The sequence below is a fragment of the Ranitomeya variabilis genome, chromosome 1 (assembly GCF_051348905.1).
Source record: "Ranitomeya variabilis isolate aRanVar5 chromosome 1, aRanVar5.hap1, whole genome shotgun sequence".
Classification (NCBI taxonomy): domain Eukaryota; kingdom Metazoa; phylum Chordata; class Amphibia; order Anura; family Dendrobatidae; genus Ranitomeya; species Ranitomeya variabilis.
This window is the reverse complement of record NC_135232.1, coordinates 1,009,964,276-1,009,987,838: the sequence shown is the minus strand read 5'-3', so window position 1 is coordinate 1,009,987,838 and position 23,563 is coordinate 1,009,964,276. Positions and strand designations below refer to the sequence as shown.

The window sequence follows — 23,563 nt, the reverse complement described above, 5'->3', positions numbered from 1 at the left end:
CGACCATTTCCGAAATTTTTGACAATATATTTCCGCTTCATCATGCCCCTGAGAGAGGGCTAATAAAGCCTTTTCAGCCTGAATCTCTAGGTTAGGTTCCTCATAGAGCAATCCCAATGCCAGAAAAAACGCATCCACACTGAGCAATGCAGGATCCCCTGGTGCCAATGCAAATGCCCAATTCTGAAGGTCGCCCCGCAGGAAAGATATTACAATCTTGACCTGTTGAGCAGGGTCTCCAGAGGAGCGAGATTTTAAAGAAAGAAACAATTTACAATTGTTCCTGAAATTCAGGAAGGTAGATCTATCTCCAGAAAAGAACTCTGGAATAGGAATTCTAGGTTCAGACATGGGAGTGTGAACAACAAAATCCTGTATGTTTTGAACTTTTACCGCGAGATTACTCAGGCTGGAAGCCAAACTCTGGACATCCATGTTAAACAGCCAAGATCAGAGCCATTCAAGGGTTAAGAGGAGGTAAGAAGCAGCTAGACAGCAATTAAGGGCTAGGCAGCAAAACTCTGAAGGGAAAAAAAAAAAAAAATTTCCCTTAAACACTTCTTTTTCTCCTGCTTCAGCCCAAACAATTAACACTTTGTGGGCCGGCTATACTGTCATGAATCCCCAATGGCTAGGGATAGCACAGGACAAGCAAAGTACAAATAGATAACGAACGAGCTCTAGGGTGATGGAACCTGGGCTGACCGCTGCCCTACGCCTGACAAACGCAACTAGAGATAGCCAGGGAGCGTGCCTACGTTGGTTCTAGACGCCACGCACCAGCCTAAGAGCTAACTAGTACTGCAGAGAAAATAAAGACCTCACTTGCCTCCAGAGGAATGAACCCCAAAAGATATAGTTGCCCCCTCACATGTATTGACGGTGAAATGAGAGGAAGGCACACACATAGAGATGATATATATAGTTTTAGCAAATAGAGGCCCGCTGTAAACTAGAAAGCAGAACGATACAAAAGGGGACTGAGCGGTCAGCAAAAAACCCTAATCAAAAAAAACCATCCTGAGATTACAAGAACCCATGTGCCAACTCATGGCACATGGGGAGAACCTCAGTCCACTAGAGCTACCAGCTAGCATAGAGACATAATAAGCAAGCTGGACAAAAAAACCAAACAACTGAAAATCAGCACTTAGCTTATCCTGAAAGATCTGGGAGCAGGTAGGCAGGAACCAAACAGAGCACATCTGAATACATTGATAGCCGGCAAGGGAATGACAGAAAGGCCAGGTAAAATAGGAAACACCCAGCCTCTGATGGACAGGTGGAAACCAAAGGCCGCAACCCACCAAAGTCACCCAGTACCAGCAGTAACCACCAGAGGGAGCCCACAAACAGAATCCACAACAGCCTCCCACCAGCAGTGACACTTTTGCGTACTCTGAGGGGCCCTGTGCCAGTGACATCGCCAACGAGTATGCCCCCCACCTGATGAAGGAACCTGCACTTTCATCTGCACCTTCCTCTTTGTCCCTGTGTAAGGTGGTATAACATGCGGGAAGGGGAACCTTACTTTCAGCAGGGTCAGATTCTGGTTGTGTAGAGTGCAAGGGGAATGTAGTGGTCTAGGTCAATGTACCAGCAGACTCATCTAGGAGGAAACACAGATATAGGGCCAAAGAATAAAGTAGGCTAAATGCAGTTCAAAATTGGTAACAGGACTAAACAGGCGGCATTGCTTTGTTCAGTGGAGTAGCAAACTCAGGAGCAGCAGACACTGTTTTAAGGGCCCAACCACACTAGTAGGCCAAATGCAGTTTAATATCTGCTACTATAGGCCAAAAGCCTAAAGACTGAAGCTCAGCTTTATACAGTGGAGGACAACACCAGGGAGCGGCAGACCCCGTTAGTAGGCCGTAACCACCAAGCTTTTTAAAAAACAGCACTTAATGAGAGCCAGAAGGTTGAAGCTCAGCTTTATTCAGTTGAGGTCAACACCAGGGAACGGTAGACACCGTTAGTAGGCCGTAACCACCAAGCTTTTTAAAAAACAGCACTTAATGAGAGCCAGAAGGTTGAAGCTCAGATTTAGACAGTTGAGGACAACACCAGGGAGCGGCAGACACCGTTAGTAGGCCGTAACCACCAAGTTTTTTAAAAAACAGCACTTAATGAGAGCCAGAAGGTTGAAGCTCAGATTTAGGCCGCCGTCACACATGCGAGTTTTACGAATGTAAGAGCGCAGAAACTACGTGCGTAAAACTCGCATAACATACGGCACAATGCTTCTCAATGGGTCTCGTCCTATCAGCCGTATATTACGGATCCGTAATATACGGCGTTCTACGGCCGTACAAAATCGCAGTATGCTGCGTTTGTCAGCGTATTGCGCAAAAAAATCGCCAATGAAAGTCTATGGGGGTGAGAAAAATACGGATTCCACACGGACCAGCAGTGTGACTTGCGAGAAATACGCAGCGGTGTTAGTGAAAAGTCGGTAATTCAATTGCCGGCTTTTCATTTCTCCTGCCTAAACCCGACAGGATATGAGACATGGTTTACATACAGTAAACCATCTCATATCCCCTTTTTTTCGCATATTCCACACTACTAATGTTAGTAGTGTGTATGTGCAAAATTTCAGCGCTGTAGCTGCTAAAATAAAGGGTTAAATGGCGGAAAAAATTGGCGTGGGCTCCCGCGCAATTTTCTCCGCCAGAGTGGTAAAGCCAGTGACTGACGGCAGATATTAATAGCCAGGAGAGGGTCCATGGTTATTGGCCCCCCCGTGGCTAAAAACATCTGCCCCCAGCCACCCCAGAAAAGGCACATCTGGAAGATGCGCCTATTCTGGCACTTGGCCACTCTCTTCCCATTCCCGTGTAGCGGTGGGATATGGGGTAATGAAGGGTTAATGCCACCTTGCTATTGTAAGGTGACATTAAGCCAGATTAATAATGGAGAGGCGTCAATTATGACACCTATCCATTATTAATCCAATTGTTTGAAAGGGTTAAAAAACACACACACACATGATTTAAAAGTATTTTAATGAAATAAACACAGCGGTTGTTTTAATATTTTATTGCTCTCTCAATCCATTTGCAGACCCTCGCTTGGCAAAACAATAAACACACAATATACATACCTTCTGCTGACCCGTCACGTCCCACGAGGTAATCCATCTGAAGGGGTTAAAATAATTTACAAGCAGGAGCCCTGCAAATGCAGCTGTGCTCGTGCTTGTAATTCCCCGGCGAATGAAGGAAATATAGGTCATTGACCTACATTTCCTTCAGTCGCGGTGATGTGCCCCCTGGTGGATGTCCTCATATGACCTGGAGCGTGGGAAAAAGTTCCCAGGCTGCAGTTCATGAGAACATCCAGCAGGGGCGCATCACCGCGACTGAAGGAAATGTAGGTCAATGACTTACATTTCCTTCATTCACCGGGGAATTACAAGCACGAGCACAGCTGCATTTGCAGGGCTCCTGCTTGTAAATTATTTTAACCCCTTCAGATGGATTACCTCGTGGGACGTGACAGGTCAGCAGAAGGTATGTATACTGTGTGTTTATTGTTTTGCCAAGCGAGGGTCTGCAAATGGATTGAGAGAGCAATAAAATATTAAAACAACCGCTGTGTTTATTTCATTAAAATACTTTTAAATCATGTGTGTGTGTGTTTTTTAACCCTTTCAAACAATTGGATTAATAATGGATAGGTGTCATAATTGACGCCTCTCCATTATTAATCTGGCTTAATGTCACCTTACAATAGCAAGGTGGCATTAACCCTTCATTACCCCATATCCCACCGCTACACGGGAATGGGAAGAGAGTGGCCAAGTGCCAGAATAGGCGCATCTTCCAGATGTGCCTTTTCTGGGGTGGCTGGGGGCAGATGTCTTTAACCACGGGGGGGCCAATAACCATGGACCCTCTCCTGGCTATTAATATCTGCCGTCAGTCACTGGCTTTACCACTCTGGCGGAGAAAATTGCGCGGGAGCCCACAACAATTTTTTCCACCATTTAACACTTTATTTTAGCAGCTACAGCGCTGAAATTTTGCACATACACACTACTAACATTAGTAGTGTGGAATATGCAAAAAAAATGGGGATATGAGATGGTTTACTGTATGTAAACCTTGTCTCATATCCTGTTGGGTTTGGGAAGGAGAAATGAAAAGCCGGCAATTGAATTACCGGCTTTTCACAGATATCGCGCTGTAGTAAATATAAATACAGACTATATATATATATGTGTCTCAATGACATATATATATATATATATACTGTATATATGTTTTCCCGAACATTTGAGCACATAAATCCATTAGATGTCGGTTTTGCAAGCCTGCGAGAAAATTTCGCAGTACGGATGCCATACGGATTACATACGGAGGATGCCATGCGCAAAATACGCTGACACACCCTGCCTACGGATCACTATTTTGGGAACATTTCTCCGTATTACGGCCGTATTACGGCCGTAAAATACGGACCGTATTGTCTTACGCCGAGTGTGATGCCGGCCTTAGACAGTTGAGGAAAACACCAGGGAGCGGCAGACACCGTTAGTAGACCGTAACCACCAAGCTTTTTAAAAAACAGCACGTAATGAGAGCCAGAAGGTTGAAGCTCAGATTTAGACAGTTGAGGAAAACACCAGTGAGCGGCAGACACCGTTAGTAGGCCATAACCACCAAGTTTTTTTAAAAAAACAGCACTTAATGAGAGCCAGAAGGTTGAAGCTCAGCTTTATTCAGTTGAGGAAAACACCAGGGAGCGGCAGACACCGTTAGTAGGCCGTAACCAAAGTTGAAGGCCAAATGCAGTTTAATATCTGATACTTTAGGCCGAAAGCCTAAAGACTGAAGCTCAGCTTTATACAGTTGAGGACAACACCAGGGAGCGGCAGACACCGTTAGTAGGCCGTAACCACCAAGTTTTTTAAAAAACAGCACTTAATGAGAGACAGAAGGTTGAAGCTCAGCTTTATTCAGTTGAGGAAAACACCAGGGAGCGGCAGACACCGTTAGTAGGCCGTAACCACCAAGCTTTTTAAAAAACAGCACTTAATGAGAGCCAGAAGGTTGAAGCTCAGATTTAGACAGTGGAGGACAATTTGAATTAGGGACTGCAGACAGACTTAGTAGGCTGTTCCTTGTGGACCATGCATCCACCACATTAACCCATTGCGCCGTAATGGACACGTAACCTTCCGTTGCCATGCCTACAGGTCCATGCGGCTGTTGTCAGGTGCACCTTTGTACTCACAGATTGCCAGAGTGCATGGACAATGCGGTCTTTTACATGCTGGTGGAGGGTTGGGATGGCTTTTCTCGCAAAAGAAGTGTCGACTGGTTAGCTTGTAGCGTGGCACAGCGTAGTCCATCATGGCTTTATTAATATTAAATAAAATATATAAATAGGCTCTATGAACTTTTAAATAGGTTCCAGGGGTACACGGGCAGCATTGGTGTGGTCAGCGTAGGAGGATTGCAAGGAGGGACCGCAGACAGGCTTACTAGGCCTAAAATAACTAAAAATATGCTCAAGGCACTTAGAGTTATCTCGCAGGGGTACACAGGCAGCATTGTTGTGGTCAGTGGAGGAGGATTGCAAGAAGGGACCGCAGACAGGCTAACGAAGGCCTAAAATAAATAAAAATAGGCTCAAGGCAGTTTTAAATCGGTTACATGGATACACTGGCAGCATTGTGGTCAGTGGAGGTAAATTGCAAGTAGGGACCGCAGACAGGCTAACGAAGGCCTAAAATAAATAAAAATAGGCTCAAGGCAGTTTTAAATCGGTTACATGGATACACAGGCAGCATTGTGGTCAGTGGAGGAGTAATGCAAGTAGGGACCGCAGACAGGCTAATGAAGGCCTAAAATAACAAAAAATAGGCTCAAGGCAGTTTTAAATCGGTTACATGGATACACAGGCAGCATTGTGGTCAGCGGAGGAGGATTGCAAGTACGGACCGCAGACAGGCTAATGAAGGCCTAAAATAACAAAAAATAGGCTCAAGGCAGTTTTAAATCGGTTACATGGATACACAGGCAGCATTGTGGTCAGTGGGGGAGGATTGCAAGTAGGGACCGCAGACAGGCTAATGAAGGCCTAAAATAAATAAAAATAGGCTCAAGGCAGTTTTAAATCGGTTACATGGATACACAGGCAGCATTGTGGTCAGTGGAGGAGTATTGCAAGTAGGGACCGCAGACAGGCTAACGAAGGCCTAAAATAAATAAAAATAGGCTCAAGGCAGTTTTAAATCGGTTACATGGATACACAGGCAGCATTGTGGTCAGTGGGGGAGGATTGCAAGTAGGGACCGCAGACAGGCTAATGAAGGCCTAAAATAACAAAAAATAGGCTCAAGGCAGTTTTTAATCGGTTACATGGATACACAGGCAGCATTGTGGTCAGCGGAGGCGGATTGCAAGTAGGGACCGCAGACAGGCTAATGAAGGCCTAAAATAAATAAAAATAGGCTCAAGGCAGTTTTAAATCGGTTACATGGATACACAGGCAGCATTGTGGTCAGTGGAGGAGTATTGCAAGTAGGGACCGCAGACAGGCTAACGAAGGCCTAAAATAAATAAAAATAGGCTCAAGGCAGTTTTAAATCGGTTACATGGATACACAGGCAGCATTGTGGTCAGTGGGGGAGGATTGCAAGTAGGGACCGCAGACAGGCTAATGAAGGCCTAAAATAACAAAAAATAGGCTCAAGGCAGTTTTTAATCGGTTACATGGATACACAGGCAGCATTGTGGTCAGCGGAGGCGGATTGCAAGTAGGGACCGCAGACAGGCTAATGAAGGCCTAAAATAACAAAAAATAGGCTCAAGGCAGTTTTAAATTGGTTACATGGATACACAGGCAGCATTGTGGTCAGTGGAGGAGTATTGCAAGTAGGGACCGCAGACAGGCTAATGAAGGCCCGCAGACAGGCTAATGAAGGCCTAAAATAAATAAAAATAGGCTCAAGGGAGTTTTAAATCGGTTACATGGATACACAGGCAGCATTGTGGTCAGTGGAGGAGTATTGCAAGTATGGACCGCAGACAGGCTAACGAAGGCCTAAAATAAATAAAAATAGGCTCAAGGCAGTTTTAAATCGGTTACATGGATACACAGGCAGCATTGTGGTCAGTGGAGGAGTATTGCAAGTAGGGACCGCAGACAGGCTAACGAAGGCCTAAAATAAGTAAAAATAGGCTCAAGGCAGTTTTAAATCGGTTACATGGATACACAGGCAGCATTGTGGTCAGCAGAGGAAGATTGCAAGTAGGGACCGCAGACAGGCTAACGAAGGCCTAAAATAAATAAAAATAGGCTCAAGGCAGTTTTAAATCGGTTACATGGATACACAGGCAGCATTGTGTTCAGTGGAGGAGTATTGCAAGTAGGGACTGCAGACAGGCTAACGAAGGCCTAAAATAAATAAAAATAGGCTCAAGGCAGTTTTAAATCGGTTACATGGATACACAGGCAGCATTGTGGTCAGTGGAGGAGTATTGCAAGTAGGGACCGCAGACAGGCTAACGAAGGCCTAAAATAAATAAAAATAGGCTCAAGGCAGTTTTAAATCGGTTACATGGATACACAGGCAGCATTGTGGTCAGCGGAGGAGGATTGCAAGTACGGACCGCAGACAGGCTAATGAAGGCCTAAAATAAAAGAAAATAGGCTCAAAGCAGTTTTAAATCGGTTACATGGATACACAGGCAGCATTGTGGTCAGTGGAGGAGTATTGCAAGTAGGGACCGCAGACAGGCTAATGAAGGCCCGCAGACAGGCTAATGAAGGCCTAAAATAAATAAAAATAGGCTCAAGGCAGTTTTAAATCGGTTACATGGATACACAGGCAGCATTGTGGTCAGTGGAGGAGTATTGCAAGTAGGGACCGCAGACAGGCTAACGAAGGCCTAAAATAAATAAAAATAGGCTCAAGGCAGTTTTAAATCAGTTACATGGATACACAGGCAGCATTGTGGTCAGTGGAGGAGTATTGCAAGTAGGGACCGCAGACAGGCTAACGAAGGCCTAAAATAAATAAAAATAGGCTCAAGGCAGTTTTAAATCGGTTACATGGATACACAGGCAGCATTTTGGTCAGTGGAGGAGGATTGCAAGTAGGGACCGCAGACAGGCTAACGAAGGCCTAAAATAAATAAAAATAGGCTCAAGGCAGTTTTAAATCGGTTACATGGATACACAGGCAGCATTGTGGTCAGCGGAGGAGGATTGCAAGTAGGGACCGCAGACAGGCTAATGAAGGCCTAAAATAACAAAAAATAGGCTCAAGGCAGTTTAAATCGGTTACATGGATACACAGGCAGCATTGTGGTCAGTGGAGGAGTATTGCAAGTAGGGACCGCAGACAGGCTAATGAAGGCCCGCAGACAGGCTAATGAAGGCCTAAAATAAATAAAAATAGGCTCAAGGCAGTTTTAAATCGGTTACATGCATACACAGGCAGCATTGTGGTCAGTGGAGGAGTATTGCAAGTAGGGACCGCAGACAGGCTAATGAAGGCCTAAAATAAATAAAAATAGGCTCAAGGCAGCTTTAAATCGGTGACATGGATACACAGGCAGCATTGTGGTCAGTGGAGGAGTATTGCAAGTAGGGACCGCAGACAGGCTAACGAAGGCCTAAAATAAATAAAAATAGGCTCAAGGCAGTTTTAAATCGGTTACATGGATACACAGGCAGCATTGTGGTCAGCGGAGGAGGATTGCAAGTAGGGACCGCAGACAGGCTAACGAAGGCCTAAAATAAATAAAAATAGGCTCAAGGCAGTTTTAAATCGGTTACATGGATACACAGGCAGCATTGTGGTCAGCGGAGGAGGATTGCAAGTAGGGACTGCAGACAGGCTAATGAAGGCCTAAAATAACAAAAAATAGGCTCAAGGCAGTTTTAAATCGGTTACATGGATACACAGGCAGCATTGTGGTCAGTGGAGGAGTATTGCAAGTAGGGACCGCAGACAGGCTAACAAAGGCCTAAAATAAATAAAAATAAGCTCAAGGCAGTTTTAAATCGGTTACATGGATACACAGGCAGCATTGTGGTCAGTGGAGGAGGATTGCAAGGAGTGTCTGACACAGTTAGTACTCACAAAAAATAAATAGATGTTAATGTCTCGCAAAACAACAACAAAAAAAAAAAGTGTGGCATACTTAGGTACAGGGGTGGGCTCATCTGCTGAGTTTCTGACAAAGTAATTTGGCATTAAGTATTTACTGGTGTCAATATAGGACACTGACCCAGACTACTTTAACTAGCATCATAGATGTCAACAAATTGGTATTGTCAGTGCCAGGCATTGAATGATGTCAGCGCATAGACTAAACATTGGTGGAGCTGTGCGAGATAATTTTGCACGTGGTAGAGCACAGTTTGAGCTGGGGGGGGACTCTCTTGTGGCCGGCGGTACCGTCCCAGGGCCCCTCATGTTACAACGGTGTGTCTGACGTTGGGTGCGCACCACCACCGCCAGAGACACTTCATTGTACTATGAGGGACCCAGTGGCAGTGCCGTCGACCAAAAGCAGGCACACCCACCTCTTCAGACAAACAGCACTCTAACGGGTGCTTGCGCCAAGTGGCGAGACCACGGCCCCGTGGGGGGAGTTTTACCATTGAGGGAGGTGTAAACATGTCGTATGCTGGACAAACAGCTGCTGCAAATTAAGAGATTGGAACACTCAGTAAGACCAGTCCACAAGCAAGACCTTTTTATAGGAAAGATAGGTGTCAGCCGGGAAAGGTGGGGCAAAATAATTTGAAATCCAGGAGTGGTTCATTTTAATGAAGGTGAGAGCATCCACATTTTGGGTAGCCAGACGAGTCCTTTTTTCGGTTAATATTGAACCAGCAGCACTGAATACTCTTTCTGATAGCACACTAGCTGCTGGGCAAGCAAGCTCCTGCAATGCATATTCTGCCAATTCAGGCCAGGTGTCTAATTTGGATGCCCAGTAATCAAATGGGAATGATGGTTGAGGGAGAACATCGATAAGGGATGAAAAATAGTTAGTAACCATACTGGACAAATGTTGTCTCCTGTCACTTTGAATAGATGCTGCAGTACCTGTCCTGTCTGCGGTCATTGCGAAATCACTCCACAACCTGGTCAGAAAGCCCCTCTGTCCAACGCCACTTCTGATCTGTGCACCTCTAACACCTCTGCCCTGTAGCCCCCTGCAGCTTGTGTGAGAACCATCACCGGCGCTGTGTGCTGGGAATGCCTGAATCAAACGGTCTACAAGAGTAGCTTGTTTGGTTGCTAATATTTGTTCGAGGTTCTCATGTGGCATAATATTTTGCAATTTGCCTTTATAGCGAGGGTCAAGGATGCAGGCCAACCAGTAATCATCATCGCTCATCATTTTAATAATGCGTGTGTCCCTTTTGAGGATACGTAAGGCATAATCCGCCATGTGGGCCAAAGTTCCAGTTGTCAAATCTGCGGTTGTGCTTGTTGGAGGGGCAGTTACAGGCAAATCTACGTCACTTGTCTCCCTTAAAAAAACAGAACCCGGCCTTGCAACGCCACTAATTTCTGTTGGCCCAGGAGAAGCTTCCTCATTAAAAAAGTACTCATCCCCATCATCCTCCTCGTCCTTCTCCTCCTCTTCGCCCGCTACCGCGTCCTCTACACGGCACTGACCAGACAATGGCTGACTGTCATCAAGGCTTTCCTCTTCCTCGGCTGCAGACGCCTGCTCCTTTATGTGCATCAAACTTTGCATCAGCAGACGCATTAGGGGGATGCTCATGCTTATTATGGCGTTGTCTGCACTAACCAGCCGTGTGCATTCCTCAAAACACTGAAGGACTTGACACAGGTCTTGTAGCTTCGACCACTGCACACCTGACAACTGACAACTCCATGTCTGCCATCCAACTGCCTGCCCGTGTATGTGTATTCTCCCACAGAAACATAACAGCACGCCTCTGTTCGCACAGTCTCTGAAGCATGTGCAGTGTGGAGTTCCACCTTGTTGCAACGTCGATGATTAGGCGATGCTGAGGAAGGTTCAAAGACCGCTGATAGTTCTGCATATGGCTGGAGTGTACGGGCGAACGGCGGATATGCGAGCAAAGTCTGCGCACTTTGAGTAGCAGGTCGGGTAACCCCGGATAACTTTTCAGGAAGCACTGCACCACCAGGTTTAAGGTGTGAGCCAGGCAAGGAATGTGTTTCAGTTGGGAAAGGGCTATGGCAGCCATGAAATTCCTTCCGTTATCACTCACTACCTTGCCTGCCTCAAGATGTACAGTGCCCAGCCATGACTGAGTTTCTTTCTGCAAGAACTCGGACAGAACTTCTGCGGTGTGTCTGTTGTCGCCCAAACACTTCATTGTCAATACAGCCTGCTGACGCTTGCCACTAGCTGTCCCATAATGGCACACCTGGTGTGCAACAGTGGCAGCTGCGGATGGAGTGGATGTGCGACTGCGGTCTGTGGACGAGCTCTCACTTCTGAAGGAGGACGAGGAAGAGGAGGAGGGGGGGCGAACGCCTACAGCCAACTCTTTCCTTGACCGTGGGCTAGGCAGAACTGTCCCAATATTGCTGTCCCCTGTGGACCCTGCATCCACCACATTCACCCAGTGTGCTGTGATGGACACGTAACGTCCCTGGCCATGCCTACTGGTCCATGCATCTGTTGTCAGGTGCACCTTTGTAGTCACAGACTGCCTGAGTGCATGGACGATGAGGTCTTTAACATGCAGTTGGAGGGCTGGGATGGCTTTTCTAGAAAAGAAGTGTCGACTGGGTAGCTCGTAGCGTGGTACAGCGTAGTCCATCAGCGCTTTGAAAGCTTCGCTTTCAACTAACCGGTAGGGCATCATCTCTAATGAGATTAGTCTAGCAATGTGGGCATTCAAACCCTGTGTACGCGGATGCGAGGATGAGTACTTCCTTTTCCTAACAAGAGTCTCATGTAGGGTGAGCTGGACTGGAGAGCTGGTGATCGTGGAACTAGCGGTGGTGACGGTGGACATGGGTGAGTGAGAGAGGGTTGGAGATGGTATTCTTGCCGGAGCCCTACATGCAGTGTTTCCTACTGCAAACCTGGTGATTCCCTGACTGCTTTGGCCTGGCGACGAAAGCTGCACTGATACTGCAGGTGGTGCGGGAAATGGTGGGTTTATAGTGAGGGAAGTGTTGTAGCATTGCTGACTAGCTTCATTGGCCGAGGGTGCTGCAACCTTTAGGGACGTTTGGTAGTTAGTCCAGGCTTGCAAATGCATGGTGGATAAATGTCTATGCATGCAACTTGTATTTAGACTTTTAAGATTGTGACCTCTGCTTAAGGTAGTTGAACATTTTTGACAGATGACTTTGCGCTGATCATTTGGATGTTGTTTAAAAAAATGCCAGACTGCACTCTTTCTACTATCGGATACCTTTTCAGGCATTGCAGACTGAGCTTCTTTAACTGGATGGCCACACTGTCCTCCAACTGGTTTTGGTTTTGCCACGCGTTTTTGGCAAGATACGGGCCCGGTAGATGGAACCTGTTGTGATGTTGATGCCTGCTGTGGCTCCTCCTCCTCCGCTTCAGAACTACTGCCGCCTGCACCCTGTTCCCCCAATGGCTGCCAATCAGGGTCAACAACTGGGTCATCTATGACCTCCTCTTCTATGTCGTGTGCAACTTCGTCTGTGTCACCGTGTAAGCCGGTGGTATAGCGTTCGTGACGGGGCACCATAGTCTCCGCTGGTTTTGATTCTGCCTCAGTACACTGCGAGGGCAATGTTCTGGTCTGAGTCAAAGGAACAGCATAGTAATCTGGCTGTGGCTGTGCGTCTGTGCACTCCATGTCCGATTCAACTTCTAATGGGCATGGCCTGTTAACTGTTTCACTGTCTAACCCAGGAACGGTATGTGTAAAGAGCTCCATGGAGTAACCTGTTGTGTCGTCTGACGCATCCTTCTCTGTTGTTCTGGGTGAAGGACACAAGGAAGCGACTTGTTCCTGACCGGGAGCATCCACTGACGATGCACTGCTCTAACATTTGGCACTTTCCGTGGAGGAGGCGAAAGAGCTAGAGGCAGAGTCAGCAATGAAAGCCAATACTTGTTCCTCCTGCTCCGGCTTCAAAAGTGGTTTTCCTACTCCCAGAAAAGAGAGCATTCGAGGCCTTGTGTAGCCAGACAACGAACCTGGCTCAACAACTCGAGACTTAGGTGCTGTACTGCTTTTACCATGACCACCTGATGCTCCACCACCACTACCATCATTACCAGCTGACAATGACCGCCCACGGCCACGACCTCTTCCACTAGACTTCCTCATTGTTTGCAAAACGTAACCAAAGTAACGGTATTTGTTACTGTAAAACAAATTATAAGGTGAACTCTAACTTCTGTAGGATTTATACACACCTTTATAGGTGGCTGACACTGGAAGGAAAACCAGGCCCAATGTTACACACTAGGTTTTCTGTGCCCCAATAATTTGAGACAGATGGCACACACACGACCAGCACTCAAGCAGAAATGCCAATCTTAATCTTCCACTATTTATTTTTTTCAGGGAGAAGTAAAAAAAAAAAAAAAAAAGGCCCAGTATTACACAGTGGTTTTCGGTGGCACACAATGAGACAGATGCCACACACAGCAATGGCACAGAGGCAGACTTGCCAATCTTTATCTCCCACTAATTATTTTTTTTTTTACAGGGAGAATTTACCCCCCCCCCAAAAAAATGGGCCTGTATTACACAGTGGTTTTCGGTGGCACACAATGAGACAGATGCCACACACAGCAATGGCACAGAGGTAGACTTGCCAATCTTTATCTCCCACTAATTATTTTTTTTTTTACAGGCAGAATTTACCCCCCCCAAAAAAAAATGGGCCTGTATTACACAGTGGTTTTCTGTGGCACACAATGAGACAGATGCCACAAACAGCAATGGCACAGAGGCAGACTTGCCAATCTTTATCTCCCACTAATTTTTTTTTTTTACAGGGAGAATTTACCCCCCCCCCAAAAAAATGGGCCTGTATTACACAGTGGTTTTCGGTGGCACACAATGAGACAGATGCCACAAACAGCAGTGGCACAGAGGCAGACTTGCCAATCTTTATCTCCCAATAATTATTTTTTTTTTTACAGGGAAAATTTACCCCCCCCCCAAAAAAAATGGGCCTGTATTACACAGTGGTTTTCTGTGGCACACAATGAGACAGATGCCACAAACAGCAATGGCACAGAGGCAGACTTGCCAATCTTTATCTCCCACTAATTATTTTTTTTTTTACAGGGAGAATTTACCCCCCCAAAAAAATGGGCCTGTATTACACAGTGGTTTTCGGTGGCACACAATGAGACAGATGCCACAAACAGCAGTGGCAAAGAGGCAGACTTGCCAATCTTTATCTCCCACTAATTTTTTTTTTTTTTACAGGGAGAATTTACCCCCCCCCAAAAAAAATGGCCCAGTATTACACAGTGGTTTTCGGTGGCACACAATGAGACAGATGCCACACACAGCAATGGCACAGAGGCAGACTTGCCAATCTTTATCTCCCACTAATTATTTTTTTTTTACAGGGAGAATTTATAAAAAAAAAAAATGGGCCTGTATTACACAGTGGTTTTCGGTGGCACACAATGAGACAGATGCCACACACAGCAATGGCACAGAGGCAGACTTGCCAATCTTTATCTCCCACTAATTATTTTTTTTTTTTTACAGGGAGAATTTATAAAAAAAAAAAAAAAGGGCCTGTATTACACAGTGGTTTTCGGTGGCACACAATGAGACAGATGCCACACACAGCAATGGCACAGAGGCAGACTTGCCAATCTTTATCTCCCTGCAGTAATCTCAGGCAGGCAGCTATAAAAAGGACTGCTGCACACAAAAGTGTGGACAAACAAACAAGATAGCTGTGCAGAAAGGAAGGAACAACAGGATTTGTGCTTTGAAAAAAGCAGTTGGTTTGCACAGCGGCGTACACACAAAGCAACGCAGCTATCAGGGAGCCTTCTAGGGCAGCCCAGTGAGCTACAGCGCTGAGGAAAAAAAAAAGTAGCTTCCACTGTCCTGCAAACAAAAGGTGGTGTTGGACAGTGGAAATCGCTACAGCACAAGCGGTTTGGGGGTGAATGTACCCTGCCTAACACTGTCTATCCCTGCTTCTGACGAAGCGGCACCTCTCCCTACGCTCAGATCAGCAGCAGTAAGATGGCGGTCGGCGGGAACGCCCCTTTATAGCCCCTGTGACGCGGAAGAAAGCAAGCCAATCACTGCAATGCCCTTCTCTAAGATGGTGGGGACTGAGATCTATGTCATCACGCTGCCCACACTCTGCGTCCACCTTCATTGGCTGAGAAATGGCGCTTTTAGCGTCATTGAAACGCGACTTTGGCGCGAAAGTCGCGTACCGCATGGCAGACCCCACACAGGGATCGGGTCGGGTTTCATGAGACGCCGACTTTGCCAAAAGTCGGCGACTTATGAAAATGAACGATCCGTTTCGCTCAACCCTACTTGTGACACCTACCTTCCCAAGGTGGCCTCCAAGTTGCATAGGAGTCAGGAAATTTGTCTCCTTTCAGGGATTATACTGGGAATTCAAAGGAAGAACAATATCCCATTTGGATGGCAGGAGAAGTATTATAAAATACTGCATAAATCTGATGCAAGTTGCTTTTAATTTCCTTTCAGGGTCCTAGAAAGGGTCTTTAATTCATCTTGCTAGTGTACTTTTAGAAGCTTTAAGATGTTATAGAGTTAGCTTATTCCACAAGAAATAGGGCAGTTCCAGGAAGCCCGAAGGCTCATTTTACTAGGACTATTTCAACCTCCTGGGCAGAGAAAACTGATGTCTCCAACTTGCCAATGTGTAAGGCAGCAACGTGATCCTCACATTGCACTTTCTATAGGCACTATAGGCTGGATTTAGAGTCTTCTGCTTTCCTTTGGGAGAAGGATTCTACAACCTGTGATTCCACCTTACGATTAAAGTTTGTCTGTAAATCTCTCTGTGGGTGATGTCATCGGTGATAGGAAAAAGCAGAATTATTTATCAGTAATGGGATTTTCTACAACCCATGACAGCACCCTCCCATCAATGGATGGTCACTTTATGTCCTTTATGGTCATGGATAGTGTTGAGCATTCCGATACTGCAAGTATCGGGTATCGGCCGATACTTGCTGTATCGGAATTTCCGATACCGAGATCCGATACTTTTGTGGTATCGGGTATCGGGTATCGCAACAACATTAATGTAATAATGTGTAAAAGAGAGAATTAAAATAAAAAATATTGCTATACTCACCTCTCCGACGCAGCCTGGACCTCAGCGAGGGAACCGGCAGCGTTGTTTGTTTAAATTTTGCGCTTTTACTTGGTTACGTGAAGTCCCGGCTTGTGATTGGTCAGGGCGGCCATGTTGCCGGGACGCGGACCAATCACAGCAAGCCGTGACGAAATTACGTCACGGCTTGCTGTGATTGGTCCGCGTCCCGGCAACATGGCCGCCATTAACCAATCACAAGCCGTGACGTCACGGGAGGCTGGACATGCGCGTATTTTAAAAAGCGCGCGTGTCCAGCCTCCCGTGACGTCACGGCTTGTGATTGGTTAATGGCGGCCATGTTGCCGGGACGCGGACCAATCACAGCAAGCCGTGACGTAATTTCGTCACGGCTTGCTGTGATTGGTCCGCGTCCCGGCAACATGGCCGCCCTGACCAATCACAAGCCGGGACTTCACGTAACCAAGTAAAAGCGCGAATTTTAAACAAACAACGCTGCCGGTTCCCTCGCTGAGGTCCAGGCTGCGTCGGACAGGTGAGTATAGCAATATTTTTTATTTTAATTCTTTATTTTACACATTAATATGGATCCCAGGGCCTGAAGGAGAGTTTCCTCTCCTTCAGACCCTGGGAACCATCAGGGATACCGTCCGATACATGAGTCCCATTGACTTGTATTGGTATCGGGTATCGGTATCGGATTGGATCCGATACTTTGCCGGTATCGGCCGATACTTTCCGATACCGATACTTTCAAGTATCGGACGGTATCGCTCAACACTAGTCATGGATTCACATAGTATAAAAGGAAAAAGAGGGGTGGGAAGGGGGGTGAGAAAGGTTTGTTTTTCATTGATGGTGTATATAACTACTATGGTGTGTCCTCTCATGCTTTGTAAACCAACTGATGCATTGGTGAGGCTCCGGCCTTTTATTCTGTAGGTTTCCTGTCATTGATAGACCGAAACCCTCTTTCTGTGGGAGCTGTCATCGGTTTTGGAAAATCCCATTACCGGTAAGTAATTGTTTCTTTTTTCCACTACCATGTTACTTTAGATTCAAATTTTTTATTCTTACAAGGGCTGATAAGAGAATATGGACCCTACAATTTATTCAGCAATGTCTACTTAACAAGGTAATACATAATTTGTGGTGGTTTACTACTGTTTTGGCACACACGGAAGGAGCACCACTTGGCTTTTGAAGCTCAGATTTTGTTTAAAAATATTGTGGTCACCATTAATGGAGCTGCCAGTGCAGCGCCCTAGAGTCCTGGTTGCTGCAGTAATGTCGCTCTTCCACCAGGGGGCGTGATATTACGTCTGATGGTACTAAAGGAGTTCATCTTGCCAGGTATCATAAGTCACACACTACACTTCACACTCCAGTCCACCAGGGGGAGCCTTGCTTCTATCTATTAGGGCACTCCTCACACATGGGTAAAACTGGTGGGTTGGATAGGAAGTGAGTCAGAAGCTGCCTGGGTTTGACCCAGAGAGGACCTGTCAGGCAGACAGGGGGAGAAGGAGGAACATCTGAGCTGCAGACAGAGGGTCCCTGTCAGGGGTGGGATCCTGACAGAGGCCTAGCACGAGATAGAATGCTACGGAGCTGCGCCTGCCCCACGTGCGGCAGCATCCTAAGAAAGGACACGAAGCGAAGTGTATTGTGGAGAGTGAGAAACGAAGTCACAGCACAAGGAGATAATACCGGGAGGAGTTCTGCCCCAAGATCGGCAGGCTCCTTCTGAGGCGAGTAGCCGGCGGCCGGAACACCGAGGAAGTAATTGACTCTACGCATTACTTCAGAGACCGGCAGGACAGTCAATTCCAAGTTGGCTGCCCGACCTTAATACCTAAGAAGACACGGTGGCAAATTGTGGGGGTCGGGGCATCTCTAGGGTCCCTACAAACAAGCCCCAGGCTATCCCAGTCATACGGGTTGTCCTATCCATACCATCTGGGGGACAGAGAGAGAGAGAACATCAGAAATATACACGACAGTTGTGAGGACTATCCCGTGGTGCTCAGCAGGGAGGTACTACAACACACAGGCGCTAGTAGGAAGGCTACTGATTTCCACCTGGTTAAGAGAACTCTGGATGTGCCTTCGGACCAGCCGGACTCTGCCTGCCCTGTGAATGGTACTCTGGACTGTGGATGCTGAAGTCTTCAGTAAAAGGTAAAGAGACTGCAACCTTTGTGTCCTCGTTATTCATTGCACCTTACATCGTCCACCATCACCACCTACACATCCGGGAAGCCCTGGGGACATTCTTCACCTGTGGGAAGGTATACCATCTAGCTGCCATTCCATCACCCCAGCGGACCCCTAGCAGCGTCGGTCACCCTGACCGAACACCACAGGTGGCGTCACGAACACCAGACAAACTTCACCTTTAATTGGACGCCCCTCAGAAGGGCCACGGACCGGGTCGGGCCACCGTGACATCCCCAGAACCGAGAAGAGATAGACCCGGTACCGAGTACCCCATTGCCCTTAACGTGGGGGCGCTCCACCAGAGCAGCAAATAATCTCCATAGGTGACCCCATTTTGGAAACTACACTGCTCAAGGAATTCATGTAGGGGTTTAGTGAGTGTTTTGAATATATATATGCCTCAAAGAATTTTATAACATAGGGCTATGAAAATAAATGTATACATTTTTACCACTAAAATGTTATATTCGCTGCAATTTTTTTATTTTCACTAGATGCAATTTCTCCCAATCACGGTAATGTCCCATATCATATGTCATCATAAACTACTGTTTGGCCATACAGCAGAACTCAAAAGGAAATAGCGCCATTTAACTTTTGGACCACAGATTTCACTGAGATAGTTTGAAGTTGCCATTTTCAGAGCTTGCAGAGGTGAAAGAACAGAAAACAAAAAGTGAACCTATTTTGGCAACTAGACCCCTTGATTTCACTGGATTTTATTTTGGGAGCAGTCATGTCACGTTTGAAGAGCCTTTGTTCTACTAGTAATACGGAAACCCACTTTTTTTGCATTGATAGAAGACAGATCTGATTTGGGGCTTGTTGAATTGAAAATTTTAATTGTAGCTTTTTAGGGTACATAACATATTTTGATCACATTGAGGCTGGATTCACTTTTATCCTGTGCTCTACATTGAGAACTTTTGTAAAAGTTTCAGTTTAAATCTCCAAAAAAATGTGATTCAAACAGTATTCCCAATGGAACCATTCACTATAATGAGTTAGGGAGACATTTTGGACTCCGTTTGATCTGTGTTCTGGCAGTGTTCCCTGATTTTTAAAGCAGACACTCAACTGTGTTTGACCACACATTTGTGCACCAAAAAGATGATAAAAAAGATAGACACTGCTGGAACAGAGGATAGACAAAGCCTAAGGTGACTCCAACTGCCTCATTATAGTGAATGCTTCTGTCTTATGTTTTGTCTAAATTACACTGGTTTGGGGATTTAGACGCAAACCCCGAGTTGAGTGCTCAATGTACAGCAGGGGATACATGTGAGCTGAGCCTTAGGACATGTTCCTTTGTAGCGCAAATATTGTGTTTTTTCTTGTGCATAAAATATTTTGCATTTAACTGTCTAAGTAAAGTGGTTGTAATATCATGAAAACCTCTACGCACTGTGCGTATAAAGACGACGCTGAAAAAAAATGCATGTAAAAAAGTGCTGGTGTATTTTCACGTGCATATTCAATGCTTTTAAATATTATAATATTATAAAGTGAATTAAAAAAAACATTGATATACAGCTCTGGCAAAAATTAGGAGACCACCACATAAAAACCCTGTCATGGGCAGCCTAATCTCCAGACCTGAACCCCATTGAAAACCTCTGGAATGTAATCAAGATGATGATGGATAGTCACAAGCCATCAAAGAAGAACTGCTTAAATTTTTGCTTCAGAAGCAGTGTGAAAGACTGGTGGAAAGCATGCCAAGACGCATGAAAGCTGTGATTAAAAATCATGGTTATTCCACAAAATATTGATTTCTGAACTCTTCCTGAGTTAAAACATTAGTATTGTTGTTGTTTCTAAATTATTATGAACTTGTTTTCTTTGCATTATTTTAGATCTGAAAGCACTGTGTGTTTTTTTTAATTTTGACCATTTCTCCTTTTCAGAAAAAAATACAAAATGTATTGCTTGAAAATTCGGAGACATGTCAGAAGTTTATAGAATAAATGAACTTTTTACATTTTACTCAAAAATATACCTATAAAGAGACAAACTGAACATTTTGCTGTGGTCTCTTAATTTTTGCCAGATCTGTATATCTGCACCAAAAATGTATCAAATAAAGGACAAAATGTGTAAAAATCACGATAATCAGAGCAGTATTTGCGTATTTTGGTGCGGACACCTGCAGAAAACAAGTGAAAAAAGAACACTTTCACACTATGGACCTTGAATATTTTTAACACCGATTGCTGATCTCACGCGCTGCGCTATTTCTGTACTGCAGTGCATGATATGTTAGTTTCACACTGTTAGAACATGTTTATAACAGGGCCTAACAGGCCACCGTACATCAAGACCATCTCTTGGCCTTCGGTTGTCATGGCAACTATCAGGAACCCTCTCCCTCTGTTAACCATCTAGTCACTGCCATTGCAATTGAAAGCGGTATTTAGGGGATTAAATGGGCAAAATCAGTGTTAAAACCGATCACGACTGATGCAGGAGGGTGTCAACTGTAATATCCAGCTGACACCAGCAGCATTCTTGCTTATCGGGGGTTGCTTTTCACTCAAAGGAGTATTCCCATCTCCAATATCCTATTACATTATGTACAGTGGCATGTAAACGTTTGTGCACCCCTGGTCAAAATTACTGTTGCTGTGAACAGCCAAGCAAGTTGAAGATGAAATGATCCCTAAAAGGGCTAAAGCTAAAGATGGCTCCTGAACTAACCGGGGTCTCCGTGAGACGCCTCCCAGGATTCTTTTCGACTAGAACGGAAAAAAACATATTTTCTAAATATTTTCCACGGCAGCAATAAAGAAGAACAAACAGAATACTATTGTCACACAACATCTGTCTGGACGATGTTCCATACAGTGTTAATTAATGCATGACGGATCTCTCTGAATGTGCTAAATTGTCTTAGAAAATGTCTTGTAAATTCTCGGGATTCTCTTGCTTTTGTGCGTCAATGTGACTAGATCCCGAATGTTGCGTCTCGTGAAGGCAATATTGATGATTTTTTGTGCCCCCCATGTACGTAATGGAAGGCATTCAGTTTCAGTGTACATCGAGGACGCTGGTTTTTTTTTTTTCTTACGTGCTAAAAACAAGCCGAAGCGTTGTTGGCCATTATACCGTTCTACATTGCCCGAGATGTGAAAATGGAAAGCTTGTCACTCGGACGCAGACACAAGATGCAGTTCTCAGACTGCGATGTGTGATTTGCATTACAAATCAGAACGTCAAGCTTCCAAAATCTCCCTCAAAATGGCCCTGCCGCTATATATGCTTCCCTGTGGTGTGTAGACAAAGGAATCCATCCTTCCATCCCCAATGTACGAAATAAGTGTGCCAGCCTATGTCCCCATCCCCGTGACACCATGTTTGTGCTGCACACCTATTATTCCCCTCTCCCATCTCTGTGCAATGCAAAGCGAGGGCTGTAAATAGCATCGTGATCAATAAAGGCAACACATAGAACCAGCAAAGCGTGTCATTTGTAATGGGTCTAATTGGGAGAGCGGCCCCTACTGCAGCAGACAGAGCCCACAGACATTTGGGCTTTTCCACTTTTGCCAGCAAGTAGGGGGTATTTGCAGTTGGTGGTCTGTTTTCTGCGCGAGCTACGCCCCTTCATCTGTTCTCACTGCAGCCTGTTCCCAATTTCAGGCTCAGAATACAACAACCCCTTAGCTTCTAGGCTGTATGTGCAATTGTAGCCGGAGACAGGGAAACTGAGCTTCCCATAGAGGAGTGAATGAGAGGCGGTAGCAGGACCTGCTAGTGCTGGTGTACAATGGGAAGCTTTGAGCAGAGAAATTGATAATCTTCATGGAAGAGTAATTTGAATGAAATTCCACTTGACAGGCTGTCTCCAAGCAAAAGGCAGGCAGTGAGGGAGTGTGTGCAGCACCCAGGGCTCCGCTGCTGCTGTAGGTGACAACCACATATACACTGTAGCCACATCTCATTACAGCTCTTCATTAGTTTCCTTCCAGCAAGAGAGAGAGGTGGACATGGAGGAAAACATGGAAGAAGGACAGACACAGAAAGGTAATGTGTTTATGTGATTACTACATATCCTCTTGCCTTGGATTAGCAAAACCCTCTTATTCTTCATTTTCTGCAATGTGCATGTTCTTGGCAACATACATGGCCGGGCAACGAAGGCTACGGAGACGGCTGGGAACCTGTTCCCATCTGAAGAACACTAATCTTCATTTTTTTTTTTTTTTTTTTTTTTTTTTAGCCTTTCACGCTTGCCTTGCTGGGAAAAATTAGGACCTCAGAGTGAACTGTGCAACAGACGCTGACAATATGTATAGTTAGCCTGGGCTCACAAAGAAGTCAATGTAGCCATTAATTCCATGATTCAATGGAGCACAAGAATTGGGAAACAGATTTCCGTAGAGCTAGAGGGGTGAACATGATTAGTCCCTGTTCTTCGCCATGGTTAGAATAGACATAGCGCTGTATATGTTTGTCTATTGTGTGTTACTCTACCGTTATTATGGTCCTATCGCCGTCCTGTATGTTTGTTTACTGCCGCGAGCAACAATCCGAGGCACGAGATCCGGTCCTGCAGAATTGGCGCTGTTGTCTAATAATCAGCTTTGCAGATTTTATTTTTTTTGCCTTTAAATGATTATATTTAGTAGCCGTTGGGGAATTATGCAAACTGGTCAGAGGGTTTTTATTTGCCAAATTTTCATCTGTGTTGTTGCACTTCTCTCATTAGACCTGACCTACTTACGCTAAATGAATGCTGTTTTTTTTATGCTGACTTGTTTTTCCACGTCTTTGTGCATGAAATTAGAGGGAGTCTTGCTTAGGATAACCTGCTACCTGCAGATGTTTTGCAATATGTTTAGACTTCATTCATCAGATTTTAGCATGGTTATGATAAAAACCAGGAAGATTATTATTATTTTGGAAAATGATCAATGTAAACAAATGCAGTGGGAAGATAAAAAAAAAAAAAAAATAGAAAAATTAACATACAGACACCATGATGCTTCAGGAAAAGTAGTCGTGTTTTTTGGTGGCCATGTTGACGTATTGTTTACTTGTTATTATATGTAAGATTCCCAAATCCCA

General features: G+C 45.3%; 1 protein-coding gene across 2 annotated transcripts in view; it reads left to right on the top strand.

Annotated features, from left to right (window-relative positions):
* GPM6A (glycoprotein M6A) overlaps positions 1 to 23,563 on the top strand; it is a 448,503-nt gene that overhangs the window by 185,194 nt on the left and 239,746 nt on the right. The window contains exon 1 of one of the 2 annotated variants that reach the window (XM_077279523.1): positions 21,877 to 22,519. The exons of the other annotated variant lie outside the window; for it this stretch is intronic. Within the exon in view, the coding sequence (XP_077135638.1) occupies positions 22,483 to 22,519 (37 nt within the window). The 5' untranslated portion in view covers positions 21,877 to 22,482. Of the gene's footprint in view, positions 1 to 21,876; positions 22,520 to 23,563 lie in introns of those variants that run through there. 2 annotated transcript variants of the gene reach the window in all.